The 17,269-nt window shown below is 46.1% G+C and overlaps 1 protein-coding gene across 3 annotated transcripts in view; it reads right to left on the reverse strand.

The window, feature by feature from the left end:
• FAM149A (family with sequence similarity 149 member A) overlaps positions 1–17,269 on the reverse strand; it is a 75,708-nt gene that overhangs the window by 43,833 nt on the left and 14,606 nt on the right. For 2 of the 3 annotated variants that reach the window (XM_081332728.1, XM_081332727.1), the window contains exon 2: positions 630–740. In XM_081332728.1, coding sequence (XP_081188854.1) covers positions 630–740 — 111 coding nt within the window. Of the gene's footprint in view, positions 1–629; positions 741–3,041; positions 3,243–17,269 lie in introns of those variants that run through there. The other variant, XM_081332729.1, reaches the window with a different exon arrangement.

Genomic DNA, 17,269 nt, shown 5'->3' on the forward strand with positions numbered 1-17,269 from the left:
TCCTTGCCCATTTTGTTCCCCATTCCTACTGGGACCCTAATGCTTGTCCTTGGTGAAGAAATAGATATTAAATGTATTTGTTCAAATATTTATAGTAAAATAGTCTCTTGATTCCAGCACCAATTACAGGTCTCCAAAATACACTGTGCATAGTGCTACGCATGTTCTAACAAGATCCATTTTGCAGAAGTTTCCTTTTAAGATCATTTTCAGTGCTAACTATACAGTGTTTCAGGCAAAGGTTTTTCATGAACCATCTCATGCAAGGCATAGGCTTTAACCCAGAACTAAAATCTGTACTATCAAATCCAAGCAATATTTCAATGCTATATGTATTTCAAGTCACAGGAGGGAAATCATCCTTCCAGAGTTTGTGACTTTTTAATTTCCAGATAAAATGTTCAAGCCACTTTATGAATTGCTTTGAAGATGTTACACTGTTTAAAATTGCCATGCTAGATTGAGATGGCATGGGGAAGCAGAATGTTGAAGTGATGTGTTCTTTGAAGTAAAATCTGTCTTCTCATATCAACTTATTCTATGCATTTATTCACTTTTTAGCAATAAAATGAGACAAATATTAGCTAAATACTTAAATACTAAATGTGATTTCAGAAGTTAATACATACAAGGAGTAGTTATCAATTGCTTCTTGTACACTTTTTGTAAAAGGCGCTGGAAGGCAATATTCATTCTTTGCTTGGAAAGGATGGTCCACAAGTCCTTTTGACAGCCCTTTTCTGAAAGAATTAGATGCAATTAATTCTAATTTAGGTCTTTTTTTCATTCATAACTGCACAATGTGCATTTCCTTTTACAGTTGATGAACACTATTATCGGCATATCTGATAATATCTGATGTCATCTCACCCCATGGTGACAGATGATCTCACCCATTTCCGTGCAGAGGTTAAACAGGAACAGAGAAAGCACTGACCCTTGAAGGACCCAGCACGGCAGGGATCGAGGGTCAGATCTCTTGCTACAGACGTCATTCTTTGTCTTCCAGCAGCAGCACACTAGACATTTGCTTCATCTCTCTCAGTTCTTCCATATATCACAGGGCCCAATGAGATCCATGGGTCGAGAGAGATCGCTTAGGCATAATCATATTTAAAACTTCAACTACACTCCTATTCCAGGTGAAACTAGGATTTCAGCAGGTCTATGCAGCAGATCTTCAGTTATAACTCCCAGCTCCTTCTGAAATCCATTGAGGTCCATCGGTCACTGAGGGCAGACCAATTACTAGGTCCCATCTCTCTGCAGAGGGGTACAACCTTAGAGACGTCCATAGCTATCAGATTGTGATAGGCTTGTGCAAGGGGACCAGAGATAGATGAACCACAAAGGCTCTGCTGTGACAAGAACACCAAACCATGTGGGTGATCATTACTCCTAGCCTGGATGACTTGGGACAGGCCCACAGAAGTCATGGCTTCCATAAACTCCTGAGATACTGTACTTCCCAGGGAAGGCAGATTGAAGTCCCCTGAACCATTAGCCAGGAGCTCCAACACCAACCCTGCAGTAGGCGGTCAGGCAGAGAGGCTACTGCACAGCAGTCCCAACTAGCCCCTAGCGCCCACCCTAAGGAAAAGGGGCTGAGAACTAGTCACTTACGGATAACATTATAGCACATAATATTACAGCACATCACATTAAAACAATAATAGTATGGAATTTTTTTAAAAAAAATATATGTAATTTTTAAAATGCATGTGAAATACTTTGAGCATTCACAAATAGTAGATATGCAAAATTATCAAAACCAAGTGAACTTACTGTTCATGTATTATACTATAATGCTTATCTCCTTATTTCTAATTATTGTATTTCATCCACCTTGCCCCTGCCTCTCAAAGTCAACAAATGGTTGGTAGAAAAAGTAATAAAAAGTACCTGCTTTGGGGATCCACTTTTCTTTTATAGATGCACCAAGTATAAAGAAAGGGGTAGCATCCAACATCAAGTCCTTAAAGTCAAGCTATATAAATGCACTTCATACACACACTGTAGAATTAATGGCTCTCCAGAAATTATGGCATGGCAACTGTAATAATTCTGAGATAGGCCATGATGCATAAAGGGCTATAATTCTATCATTCTCCCAATATATCTAAATTTTTGTTCTGTAAGATAAGTGCTATACCTATATACAAATTAATAAATTGATAACATTCTTAAAGGACAGTTACCAATATATTTAACATTTGGTGCTGAATAATACATGTTAAATAATTTCTCACAAAAATAAAATTTTTACATGTTACCTTTTAGATAAACATCTGTGAAGTACAAGTTGTATATTTACCATGGCCCACAAAATTGTTACTAATTAACCTATTCTTCCAGAGGACATGTTAGGGAAAAAAATACACTACTTTCTTATCAAATGACAGCATTAAATCATTCTCAGGAATATAATCTCTTGTATTAAAACTGTATATAGATTATCACAGTACAGTATACAAAAAGGAATAAAATTTAACACTCTTAACCAAACCCAATTTTTATCTAGACAGATTGACCTGCACTATGTGACACTGTTTACATCAGAAGGGGTTTTGTTACCATTTGATTTTGGAATATTTGCTCTAAATAAAATTATTATTGAGGTAATGAACCTGACCCCCTTAATGAAAGAATAATGCAAAATGTCACCTAAAGCAAACTATTTTGTCTTTAGACTTTTCAGGTCATATTGACAGCTGTTTGCATTGTATTAACTTACATCTTCAGAATTATACTGTGACATTTAGCTCATTACAGCAAATGCATTGTTCACAAGCAAGCAGCCCACCAACACAAAATCTGAGCCACAACCTCAAAAAGGGCCACACAATGTTTCCAGAGAAGCTTGCTTCCTTAGCCCTCCCTTCACAAAGGATGGGGCACAGAGGAGCTGAAACGAAATGCTGTAAATATATGCAGGTAGCAGAACGATCAAAACTAGAGCCCTGTAGAAAACCCACAGATGAATTCACATATATACATGCATGCATCCACACCCATCTGCATCCTCGTTCCTTCTGACTTACCCTACGATAACCAGTTCTGGCTCCGTCTCTTTCTGATGGGAGCTAGCAGCACCAGGCAGGTTGCAAGGACATCGTACCCCACTAGCAAAGCGCATGAAAAACACAGCCCAAGAAGCCCCCACCCCACTGCTCCTCCCTTTGAACAAACTCGGCTATCTCTGTCTCAGCCTTGCTTATTCCCAGAGAATCCTTTCATTTCTGCATGTTGTCTTCTGCCTCCTTCCCTAAGAGAGACGAGCGAATATGCATGCATGCCAGTGCCTTAAAGTGTGTGATGTGGGAGTGTAAATGAAAGAGGAGGAGAAAGAAGGAATGGCTGCAGTTTTAAGCTTTCCCCACCGTCTTCTCCAGTTCTGTTTCTTCGTATATTCTCTCCCACAATTCTCTTTTCAAAACATTGTTACCAGATAGTAACACATCTTTGAAAGATTCCAAAACAGTCAAAATCAAAGGGAAGAAGCAGGAAAATAGATCCACACATTTCACCATAGCATTTGAAATCTTACCTTACTGCAAAAAATGGTTGATTTCTATATTATTGAAACTAAGAATATTATCTGCTGTTTGGCTATAATGGTCAACAATAAGATAGTTTATTTTGAAAATGAGAAAGGATGTCTCACATTTCCAGTTTTTGTTATAATTCATGACCCCCTCCCACAAAATGTTTTTTTAAAAGGACACACACAGCACACACACACACACACTTCTTTTATGTATTCATCATTAATTTGTGATATATCAAGAAAGAAGAGAAATTAAGTAGGCTGGGTACTCTGTTATGCTCATTTTTATGTCCTGCTAGCTGAAGTACAAAGTTGTCCTACTGATCATTTTTAATTATTTATTTTATTTTATTTTATTTCTATACTGCCCTTCTCCCGAAGGACTCAGGGTGGTGTACAGGGCAATAAAATACAACATACAAAAATTAAAATAAGATTAAATTAATCTAGCCCTAACAATAAATAATTACAAATTAAAAATACCCCAAACCCATTAGACCAGGCCGGCTTGTTCAAATAAGTAAGTTTTCAGATCACGGCGGAAAGAGCGAAGGTCGGGAGCCATCTGGAGCTCAGCCGGTAATTGATTCCAAAGGGCTGGCGCGCCCACAGAGAATGCTCTCCCCCTGGGTGCCACCAGCCGACACTCTCTGACCAACGGCACCCTGAGGAGACCCTCTCTGTGGGAGCGCACGGGGCGATGGGAAGTTGACGCCGGCAGCAGGTGCTCCCGTAAGTAATCCGGACCCATGCCATTTTAGGGAGGTGACCTCACACTGCAGCCCTTTTCTCATCCCAGCCTACTTTGAAAAAAGCCTAAATTCCTCCATAACCATTTCATTTTTAAACTAAATTGCTTTGTCTTCTTTCAACATAGGTCTTAGCATAAGAATGTTCCATGATATATGCTTCCCCCCTGGTCACTGGGAACTGCCATCACTTGGGGACAAAAGACACTGGACCTCGGGTTTGTGATGAAGCCTCTGCCTGTGTAATGTCTGAACCAAGAATCAGAAAGTGGCATATGGGCATAATAGCATTCCTCATACAGAGCCAGTTTGGTCAATAGGTTAAGAACCAGGCTTAGGAGTGGGAGACTAGGAATTCAAGTCTCTCGTCTTACCCACAAAGGTCAGCTAGGTGAATTTGGGCCAGTCGTTCTCTCTCTCTCAGCCCAACCCACTTCACAGAGTTGTTGTTGTGGGTAAATGATGAGTAGGAAGGTGTGTTGGATATATTTGCTGCCTTGTGTTATTTGTAAAAATAATAAATGTGAGATAAATGAATAAATAAATTATAATAGCATTCCTTATATCCAGTGGCATATAGATCTTCTGAAAGATCATTAGTCTTGTTATTAAATGTGTTCAGTCATTTTTCCAAAGGCTGGTAGATCTGTCTGTAACAAACAAACAAAAATAAAGGGAGTAGGCCGATGGCTGATATAAACTGGATAAGAGCTGAACTGCTGATTCTGAATTGCTAAATAAGGGCATTGCAGATTTTCCACCGACAAGGGTTTCTGCATGGCTGTGCCTTTTACTCTTTTTATTACTTGGAAAGGAGGTCATGCTACCCTAATGCCACATTGCATATTCCATGAGATGCTTTGAGGTGATGCCAATTGTGGCTACTAGGACTTGCTGCACTTAATTGGTGAGCAGGGGTGAAATTGATAAGAGTTCTGCCAGTTTCCCTTCTAGGACTAGTAAACCTGTATCATAGTTTCAGTTGTTAACATTTTTTGAAGAAATAGAGTATAAAATATATGCAAAGTCAGCCTTTCCATGTTACATTTTGTACTCAGCAAGGATATTTTCCATGGCATTGTCAATGGGGCTGGCATGGATAATCTGAACTCTAGGCAGAAGAGCCACTTGGTAAGACACTCTCTATTTTAATATTACCAACTGGAGGGGGGAAATACTCCATACTGTCATCTGCCATCATCATGTACACCTACAGGGTAATAAATGCAGAGTACACTCCCATAACACAGTATGCAAGCACATTTAAGCAATTAGGAGTTGCATGAGTCCAGCCCAGCAGCCAAGAATGCTGCATAATACAGAAACACAACACACACACACACACACACACACACACACACACACACACACACTTCTTCATGCAGTGCCCCAGTCTCAGGAACATAGTCAGGTCTTTAGGGCCTTACGAAAGGCTAATAGGGTTGAGGCCATTCTGCTCTCTGAAGAGAGGATATCCCACAGAGCAGGGGCCACTGCGGAAAAAGCTCATCTTCTGGACCCCACCAGCCGACATTCTTTGCTGATGAGATCTGCAGTACCTGCAACTGAAGCATGCTCATTCTGCATGACCTGGTTGGATGGGTAGAGATTCTTGAAAAAAGGTGACGCCTCAGATACCCGGTCCCAAGCCATATAAGGCTTTAAAGGTGACCACCAGCACTTTGAATTGCACCTGGAAACACACTGATAACCAGGGCAGCTCACACAGGAATGGTATTATATGTGCCATGTATCTGGCACCATTTACTACCGACACGGCTGGATTCTGCACCAGCTGAAGCTTCTGAATGGTCTTCAGGGGCAGTCCCATGTAGAGCATGTTACAGTAGTTTAAACTGGAGGTTACAAGGCTGTGACTTACTGCAATCAGGGCCTCCTGTTCAAGGGATGGACACACACCATCCAAAGGTGTGCAAAGGCTCTCCTAGCCAAATCTGTTACCTTTTCTTTGAGCAGGTGCCAGGAGCCCAGGAGGACCCTCAGATTGCGAACTGCATCTGTTTGGGGAAGTTCAACTCCATCCAGAACCAGAGATGGAAAACCCTTGTCTCCAGTGAATTCAAATACCCACAGTCATTTTGTCTTGCTAGAGTTGAATTAAATCCAGTCTCCAACAGCCTCCAGACACTGGAATGGGATGTCCGCAGTATCACTGAAGGGGCCTTATTGTTGTTGTTATTTGTGAAAACCCCAAATTACAGGGAGTTAGTGTAAAAAAAAGTAATAAATAAAATAAGGTTTCATTGTATAAGAGAGAGAAGGAGAACCACATTCACTTGAAATAAAACCTGCACCTGACTTTAAAACTACTCCTTTTCTTCTTTATCATGCTCTTAGTTATACTGGAATGACCAGCCCTTTTTAAAGATTAGCACAACCCTGACCTTGGCTGGATTAAAGAAGCTAAAATGTAGTCAGACCTGGTTGGTATTTACATGAGAGAGAACTAGGAAATCTTTGGGCTATTGGCCAGGTGGAAAGTCAAAGCAAACATAGAGGCTCCTTGCTATTGCTTCCCATGTCATCAACAGGAGTTGAATTTAACATAAGGAGGTTGTTTCTCCTTTTCTGGGCAGAATATTCTTTCTTTTGCGTAAATATTATTTCTGATGCTTTATGTCCCATTTCTCTTTAATCTAACTGCCCAAACCCCCTGTCCACTTATGGGAAATACTGATTGTATTTATAGCTATAACGAAGCAAACGTTCAAATTCTTAATTCCAACTTTTGATTCATCTAGCCCTGCCTTTCTCATGATGTGCTCTGCATATAAGTTAAATAGTCAGGGCGACAGTATACAGCCTTGCCGGACTCCTTTCCCGATTTTGAACCAATCAGTGGTTCCATGTCCAGTTCTCACTGTTGCTTCTTGACCCGCATATAGGTTTCTCAGGAGACAAATAAGATGGTCTGGTACACCCATCTCTTTAAGAACTTGCCACAGTTTGTTGTGATCCACACAATCAAAGGCTTTAGCATAGTCAATGAAGCAGAAGTAGATGTTTTTCTGGAACTCCCTAGCTTTCTCCATGATCCAGCGTATGTTCGCAATTTGATCTCTAGTTCCTCTGCCTCTTCGAAATCCTGCCTGTACTTCTAGTAGTTCTCGATCCACATACTGCTGGAGCCTAGCTTGTAGGATTTTAAGCATAACTTTACTAGCATGTGAAATGAGTGCAATGGTGTGACAGTTTGAACATTCTTTGGCACTGCCTTTCTTTGGAATTGGAATGTAAACCGATCTTTTCCAATCCTATGGCCACTGTTGAGTTTTCCAAATTTGCTGGCAAATTGAGTGTAGCACTTTTACAGCATTGTCTTTTAAGATTTTGAATAGCTCAGCTGGAATACTGTCACCTCCACTAGGTTTGTTGTTGTTCAGCTTTCCTAAGGCCCACTTCACTTCACATTCTAGGATGTCTGGCTCGAGGTCAGTGACCACCTCATCATGGTTATCAGGGACGTTAAGCTTGTTCTTGTATAGTTCTTCTGTGTAATTTTACCACCTCTTCTTCATCTCTTCTGCCTCTGTTAGGTCCCTGCCATTTTGGTCCTTTATCATGCACATTTTTGCATGAAACGTTCCCTTCATGTCTCCAATTTTCTTGAAGAGATCTCTGGTCCTCCCTATTCTCTGTCCCCTTCATGGATTACTGCCTTGTCATGGCAAAGGGGCTTGCATAATTCAATGAAGTTATGAGCTATGCTGTGCAGGGCCACCCAAGACGGACAGGTCATAGCAGAGAGTTCTGACAAAATGTGATCCACTGAAGAAGAAAATGGCAACCCACTCCAGTATTTTTGCCAGGAAAACCCTATGGAGAGTACCAAAAGATATTATCCTAGGAGTCAATAAACTTGAATTCATTCTCTGGATAAATATTTTTACTTACTGGCTAAAACTATACCACAGTCCTAGTAGACGACCTGTCTAATATTGGCAGACAGCTTCAAATCTTGAGGAACAGCTATCCAAAAGAAGCTGAGACACTGACTATGGCATTACAGTGATACCATCTTAACTTTAGGGTCAGATCAAGCTAGAACAATATTAAGACAAAGTATCTTAAACATAGAAGGCCAAACAAGTATTGCTGCTTTTTCTAACAATGTACCGTATATACTTGAGTATAAGCCGAATTTTTCAGCCCACTTTTTGGGCTGAAAAACTCCACTTCGGCTTATACTCCAGTGAACAAAAAAAAGAACTGTCCCTTCGTTCGGAACAGGCTGCTGAGAGAAGGGAGCGGCAGAGCCTTGCAGAGCTGGCGGCAGTCCAGCGTTGTTTCTCCCCCTCGTGCGTGCATGTGTGTGTCAGACCCACGGGAATGGCTGGTAGGGAAGCGGCATTCCGGCATTCCCCCCCTTCCTGTGTGTCGAGCCCACGGGGCTTGACACACAGAGAAACGCAACTAGCCATTCCTGCGGGTCTGACACACACACACACACACACACACACACACATACGCCGCCGGGCTCGGCTCCTCGGCAGGAGGGGCAGCCCCCGCCGCGCCCCCCTCCCCTCCCGGCCCGCAGCGCCGCGCCGCCGCCGCTTCCTCCGGGCAAGTCGGGGGGGCTTGCGGGGCGAAGGCACCGGCCAGGGGGCAGGCAGGGCGGGAGGGCGGCAGCGCAGCTCAGCGCCGCCCCGAAGCCACAGCCAGCCGCCGCTCCCCCCCCCGCTCGCTCGCCCGCTGCCTCGCCCGCGCCGCCCCGAACTCACCGCCAGCCGCCGCTCCCCCCCGCTCGCCCGCTGCCTCGCCCGCGCCGTCCCGAACTCGCCCCGAGCCGCCGCCGCTTACCCCCCCATCGCTCGCTCGCCCGCTGCCTCGCCCGCGCCGTTCCGAACTCGCCCCGAACTCACCGCCACCGCCGCTTCCCCCCCATCGCTCGCTCGCCCGCTGCGTCCCGACCTCGCCCCAACTCACCGCCGCCGCCGCTTTCCCCATCGCTCGCTCGCCCGCTGCGTCCCGACCTCGCCCCAACTCACCGCCGCTTCCCCCCCATCGCTCGCTCGCCCGCTGCGTCCCGACCTCGCCCCAACTCACCGCCGCCGCCGCTTCCCCCCCATCGCTCGCTCGCCCGCTGTGTCCCCACCTCGCCCCAACTCACCGCCGCCGCCGCTTCCCCCCCATCGCTCGCTCGCCCGCTGCGTCCCGACCTCGCCCCAACTCACCGCCGCCGCTTCCCCCCTCATCGCTCGCTTGCCCGCTGCGTCCCGACCTCGCCCCAACTCACCGCCGCCGCCGCTTCCCCCCCATCGCTCGCTCGCCCGCTGTGTCCCCACCTCGCCCCAACTCACCGCCGCCGCCGCTTCCCCCCCCATCGCTCGCTCGCCCGCTGCGTCCCGACCTCGCCCCAACTCACCGCCGCCGCTTCCCCCCTCATCGCTCGCTTGCCCGCTGCGTCCCGACCTCGCCCCAACTCACCGCCGCCGCCGCTTCCCCCCCATCGCTCGCTCGCCCGCTGTGTCCCCACCTCGCCCCAACTCACCGCCGCCGCCGCTTCCCCCCCATCGCTCGCTCGCCCGCTGTGTCCCGACCTCGCCCCAACTCACCGCCGCCGCCGCTTCCCCCCCATCGCTCGCTCGCTGCGTCCCGACCTCGCCCCAACTCGCCGCCGCCGCCGCTTCCCCCCCATTGCTCGCTCGCCCGCTGCGTCCCGACCTCGCCCCAACTCACCGCCGCCGCCGCTTCCCCCCCATCGCTCGCTCGCCCGCTGCCTCGCCCGGGACCAGCGGTGGCGCAGCAGCCCAGCCAGCCACGTGGAAACAACGCTTTACTGCCACACACACACACACACACACACACACGCACGAGGAGGGAAACAAGCTTGACTGAGGAGGGAAACAACGCTTGACTGCCACACACACACACACACACACACACACACACGCACGAGGAGGGAAACAAGCTTGACTGAGGAGGGAAACAACGCTTGACTGCCACACACACACACACACACACACACACACACACGCACGAGGAGGGAAACAAGCTTGACTGAGGAGGGAAACAAGCCCCCCCACACACACACACGCACGAGGAGGGAAACAAGCTTGACTGAGGAGGGAAACAACGCTTGACTGCCCCCTCCCCCCCCACACACACACCCACGAGGAGGGAAACAACGCTTGACTGCCGCCTCCCTAGCAGACCTCCCCATTCCTGTTAGAAATGGAGCCCAATACTTCTAATCCTGCACCAAAACAAAGACGCAGGTCATACGAAGCTGCTTTCAAACTAAAGGTTGTGTCAAGAGCAGAAAAAAGCAATAACAGTATTGCAAGTAGGGAATTTGGTGTTGATGAAAAACAAGTGAGGGAGTGGCGGAAAATGAAAGCTGAGTTGGAAAAGATTCCAAAGGCAAAAAAAGCTCGACGTGGTTTAACAACTCCATATGTGGCTCTAGAGACTGAATTGCATAAATGGGTTATGGAGTGTCGTCAAAATGGTTACTGCGTAACACGCATGGGAATTCGCTTACGTGCCCTTCAAATGGCTAAAGATGACAAATTAAAAGTACCAGGCATTGAAAATTTTGTTGCGTCAGCAGGATGGTGTACTGGCTTCATGAATAGGTATGGCCTATGTTTGCGGCAAAGAACAAAGATTTCACAGAAGTTGCCAAAAGACCTTGATGAAAAAGTGATGTCATTCCATTCATTCATCATAAAACAAAGAAAGATCCATAACTATGACCTGGGAGATATTGGGAATATGGATGAAACACCTATGACCTTTGATCTTCCAAGCAACAGAACCGTGGCAAGTTTGGGAGACAAAACTGTTTTACTCAGAACCACAGGTAATGAGAAAAACCATTTTACAGTTGTTCTGTCATGTTTGGCTAATGGAACTAAGCTGTGGCCTGTCATTATTTTTAAAAGAAAGACCTTGCCTAAAAAGGTCAAATTCCCACCACGAATTACAGTGCGCCCACATGTTAAAGGCTGGATGAAGATGGAACAAAAAAGTGGCTGGAAGAAGTTTGGAATGGACGACCAGGAGCAGCCTTAAAGAAAAAACCATCATTGCTAGTTTGGGATATGTTCAGAGCCCACACATCTGATGACATAAAAACATTGGCAAAGTCTTCTCAAGTTACTTTAGCCGTTATTCCAGGTGGGCTTACATCTGTATTACAGCCCTTAGATGTGTGTTTAAATAAACCTTTCAAAGACCGTGTGCGAAAGATGTGATGCGAATGGATGTTATCTGGTCAAGCCCGACTAACAAAAGGTGGAAATATGATGAAGCCTGACATAGAACCGATAGCAAAGTGGGTTCGTGATGCATGGGAAGAGATTCCAGAGGACATGGTGAAGCACGCCTTCAGGAAATGTGGCATAAGTAATGCTATGGATGGCAGTGAAGACACTGCTTTGTATGAGGACGACAACTGTGATAGTGATGACAGCGAACTCTGTGACAATGTATATGATGATAACCTCACACCAGCTACAGCTGAAGCTCTGTTTGCAGATACAGATGAGGAGGAAGAATCCAGTTTTGAAGGATTTTGATGCTTGTGTTTTAGCTTGGTTGCTTATTGAGTTAAGGTTTTTGTACATTTAAAGTTATTGTTAATACTTTAATGTTATATATTGTTTTTGTTGAATATACTGATAATATATTGTTTTTGTTGAATATACTGATAATATATTGATTTTGTTGAATATACTGATAATATATTGTTTTTGTTGACCCTCTTTTCCACATGCCTCAATTAAAGCAATTTTATTGTTATCTACCTGTATTTTTATTTTTGAAATTTACCGTGAGCTGCTGCATTTCCCAGCCTCGGCTTATACTCGAGTCAATAACTTTTTCCAGTTTTTTGGGGTAAAATTAGGGGTCTCGGCTTATACTCGAGTCGGCTTATACTCAAGTATATACGGTAATTGTAAATAACCAAATTTTAGCATCTAAATCAGTTTCATTTCTATATCAATCATAGCCTCCAAATTCAGGAAAGTCCTATCTTTAGCCCAATTTAATGTTCTCACAGTTTGGAAGGAAAATATAGGAGGATTCCTTATATATTGCCCCAGTTACATGGGTGCCCTAGAAACCACAGTGCATACTTTTGTGTTGTCAGGGCCATTCCTTAGCAGTTGATTATCCCCCTTTTATCTAAATTTCCAAGGTACTCTGGTGATTTTAATTCATTATTTATTACACAATTAGGATACATTTATCTCTATAACAATAGCATAATTTTGCTATTTTATATGTAAGTTTTGCCTATAAATAGTTGCCAACAGTCTTTGGTGTTAGGTGTTAACTTTGCTTCATTTTATTAAATATATATTTATTGGTCAATGAAAGAAAAAAAGTTTCTAAATGACTTTCTGCCTAAGTGCCAGCCCAATCTACTGAGGGATAAATGACATGGATTATGTAATTTGTTAACTAACACAGTTATTTTCTATTTTGTATTTTAATTTGATGTATTTTCTCTCTTTTAAAATAATGTTGGTTCATTACAGATTGGAATATAGGATAGTTGTATGGATTGGTTAGATAGCTTTTATCATTCCTAAACTGAAAAGATAAATTTTCAGACTGATTATTTTCTCTGTTCAGGTACAATACAGATGGGAAGGGGCGTTGTCTTACCTGAATGCCTTTTCTCAGCATGATGATGGAGAATCCACGAATGGGTTAACTTTGTCTTCCTGCCCAATTAGACTAAGTCAGTCAAACTTGCCACGCCTCTCCTGGGCCAGGATACCTCCCAGTCATGACAAAGGCGAAGCAAATGATGACAGTCCGACGTGTTGGCTCCCATACCCCTGACACAGGACCTGACGGACACTAAGGGGTGGGTGTGGATTCTCCATCATCATGCTGAGAAAAGGTGTTCAGGTAAGGCAACGCCCCTTCACCAGCATGGTAGATGGAGAATCCATGAATGGGACATACCAAAGTTGCCTTTTCCCTATGGGAGGGAATCAGTCTGGGCCTGTGTCCCACCCTGTGGCACTACCTGTTGCAGCACTCTCCGGCCAAATGAGGCACCTGCGGAGGCAAACCTATCCAGTTTATAATGCCTCACGAAAGATGAAGGCGAGGACCATGTCGCCGCCCTACAAATGTCCTCAATGGATGCCTGTGTTGCCCAAGCCGCAGAAGTTGCAGCACTACGAGTGGAGTGAGCAGTGATATGCCTGGGAACTGACAGGGAATGAGATTGGTATGCCCCTGCAATACAAGCCCTGATCCACCTGCCTATAGTGGAGGCAGAAACCTTCTGCCCCATAGTAGAGGGTTGAAAGGAAACAAAGAGGGCTTCCGACTTGCAAAAAGATGCTGTCTACTTAATATAGTGGCGTAAAGCCCTGCGGACGTCCAGAGTGTGCCATTGCCATTCCAAGGCATGAGATGGATGAGGACAAAAATCTGGCAAAATGACTTCCTGTGCTCTGTGAAGCAAGGTATTGACCTTAGGAATAAAGGAGGGATCCAATCGAAGGACCACCCTGTCAGCATGAAAAACGCATAAGTCCTGTCTGACAGAGAGACCTGCCAATTCAGAAATGCATCTAGCCGATGTGACGGCTATCAAAAAGGCCACCTTAATTGTCAAGAACCGCAGAGTACAGGTCCTCATGGGTTCAAATGGAGGAGAGGTAAGGGCCTGCAAGACCTTTCACAAATCCCAAGAGGGATACCAGTGAACCACTGGAGGTTTGGTGTTGGTCGCTCCTTTGAGAAATGAGCGTACCATAGGATGTTGAGCCAATGCCTCTGAATTGCCCCAAGTAAATATGGTGGAGAAAGCTGCTACTTGTCGGCGGATGGTATTGGGTGCCAAGCCCTTGTTAAGGCCCTCCAATAAATAGTCCAAGATCCTGGGGATAGTAATAGCCGAAAGATCTAACTGGTTCTTTGCACACCAACTACAGAAACTCTTCCAAGTGGAATCATAGATCCTGTTTGTTGTAGGCTGTCTGGATGCCTGAATCATCATAATTACCTCCAATGTGTCAGGAGCCACCGTTCAAGTGCCAGGAGGTCTACTGGAGCCTGGATGATGCAGAGCTCCCTGGCTGAGTGAAACGTGATCTGGAGGAATCCTCCATGGGGGAGATCTTGACAGATTCATGAGGTCAGCAAAACACGGATGTCTTGGCCAGTGTGGCGCAAGAAGTATCACCTCTGCCCGCTCTTGCAGTAACTTGCGGATGACTGCCGGGATCAGAGGGAGAGGCGGAAAGGCATACAGCAAGCCCCCGTGCCAAGGGCTGAGGACGGCATCCGTCCTCTCTGCCCCAGAGAGGGGAACCGGGAGGAAAATCTTGGAAGCTGGGAATTCACTGGAGAAGCGAACTGATGGAGTACTGGCCGACCTAACCTCTCCAATATCTCCTCGAAGAGACCAGGATGCAGGCACCATTCAGAGTGATCCACTGTCAACCTGCTGAGAAAATCTGCCTGCTGATTTGCCTCCCCCGAGATGTGCTCGGCTCTGAGTGATGAGAGGTTGGTCTCTGCCCAAAAGCCCAACAGTTGAGCCTCGATCATAAGGGACCTGGAACGGGTACCCCCTTGCTGGTTCACATGGGCTTTTGCCACTACGTTGTCTGTGAGGACCAGGACATGTTGTCTCGCCACCCTGTTGTGGAAGTGGTGTAGGGCCAGATGTATGGCTCTGAGCTCGAACCAATTTATGTTGTGCTTCAGGTCAGACCGGGACCACCAGCCCTGAGCCAACTGAGGCCCTAGATGCACCCCCCAGCCAAACAGGCTGGCGTCTGTAGTCAGGGTGATCTGAACGGGCTCCTGGAACAAAGAGCCCCTGGCTACCGCTGGTGAGGTCCACCACTGGAGGGAGTTTAGGATCCGAGACGGAACCCTTATCTTTTGGTTGGAGGAGCTGGTGCCCAGTCTCTGAAACGGGAGCAAAAACCATTGCAGGTCCCTGGAATGTAGTCTGGCCCATGGGACTATTCCCATGCAGGAAACCAACTTCCCTAACAGTTGGGAAAGAATGGCCAGGGTGACTACATGCTCCCTCTGGACCTGAAGGACCAGGGCTCTGATGCTGTCCTGACGTTCCTGAGATAAATAGACCCTGCACAGTTCGATGTCTATGACCGTGCCCAAATGAAGAAGGCAGGTTGAGGGACCTGTGTGGCTCTTTTGAAAGTTCACCGAGAACCTCAGGGGTCGGTCCTCTCTCCCCTCCTGTTCAACATCTACATGAAACCGCTGGGCGAGCTCATTCGTGGTTTCAGGGTGGGGTATCATCAGTATGCTGATGATACCCAACTTTTTCTTTCCACCCCGAACCAACCCAGTGATGCACTCGACGTGATGTCCTGTTGCCTGGAGGCGGTCCGGGTTTGGATGGGGAGAAACAGGCTTTGTCTCAATCCTGCCAAGACTGAGTGGCTGTGCATACTGGCATCTCGGGTTAACCAGGTTGTTCCATCACTAATGATGGGGGGTGAGGTGTTACCCCCCGTTGATAGGGCTCACAACTTGGGCGTCCTCTTGGATTCACGGCTCAATTTTGAAGACCATATAGGAGCCGTGACCAGGGGGGCTTTTGCCCAGCTTCGTCTGGTGCGCCAGTTGCGGCCCTATCTGGACTGAGATGCCCTACGCACAGTCACCCATGCGCTCGTGACCTCCCGGCTAGACTACTGCAACGCTCTCTACATGGGGCTGCCCTTGAGGACCACGCGGAGGCTTCAACTGGTGCAGAATGCAGCCACGCGAGTTGTTATGGGAGTTTCCCGATACTCCCGTGTAACACCTCTTCTCCGTGAGCTGCATTGGCTTCTGGTTGCCCTCTGGGTGAGATTCAAGGTGCTGGTAATGACCTATAAAGCTCTAAATGGCTTGGGTCCGGATTATCTAAGGGAACACCTGCTGTCGGCATCAACTTCCCATCGTCCTGTGCACTCCCACAGGGAGGGCCTTCTCAGGGTGCTGGCAGTTAAGGAGTGTCGGCGGGTGATCCCCAGGGGGAGGGCATTCTCGGTGGGCACGCCTGCCCTTTGGAATGATTTACCGGTGGAACTTCAGACCGCCCCCGATCTGCGTTCATTTCGCCGGGACCTGAAAACCTGGTTTTTTGATCTATCAGGCCTGGACTGAAGGGGTTTTAGCTTTCAATATTGTTTTAATTGTTGGGCTTAATTAATTTAATCTATTTTAATTTTATACTATTTTTATATTGTATTTTATGCTGCCCTGCAAACCGGCCTGAGTCCTTCGGGAATAGGGCGGTATAAAAATTTAATTAAATAAATAAAATAAATAAACCTGTGGTCCTGGAGAGTCTTGATAGACAAAGCCAGGTCTGATTGAGCCACCTGGACCAATAGGGACTGGATGAGAATGTCGTCCAAATAGCACTGGATGCATACGGGGACGGACCTCAAATGCGCGGTCAGCGCCACCAAGATCTTGGTAAACACTCTTGGGGCCTACAAAAGACCGAACAGTAAGGCTCTGTACTGGTAATGGTGAGATGACTCAGCAAGATTCTGGGAGCCAAAATTACCACGTCTATTCTGGGCACAGACTAAGTCATGACTGGGAGGTGTCCTGGCCCAGGAGAGACATGGCAAGTTTGACTGACTTAGTCTAATTGGGCAGGAAGACAGAGTTAACCCATTCGTGGATTCTCCATCTATCATGCTGGAGAATTTAGGAATAGCTTTTAACATTCCTAAATTGAAGAGATAAAAAGGCTGAAGATTATCTGAAGATAAGAAAAAGTTTGTTAGTACAAATTGGGGTCTGGTTTCTCTCTTTAAGGTAAAGGTAAAGGTTCCCCCGCACATGCGTGCTAGTTGTTTCCGACTCTAGGAGCCGGTGCTCATCTCCGTTTCAAAGCCGAAGAGCCAGCACTTGTCCGAGGACGTCTCCGTGGTCATGTGGCCGGCATGACTAGACGCCAAAGGCACACGGAATGCTGTTACCTTCCCACTGTAGT

The sequence above is a fragment of the Vipera berus genome (assembly GCF_964194415.1).
Source record: "Vipera berus genome assembly, chromosome: 7".
Lineage (NCBI taxonomy): Eukaryota > Metazoa > Chordata > Lepidosauria > Squamata > Viperidae > Vipera > Vipera berus.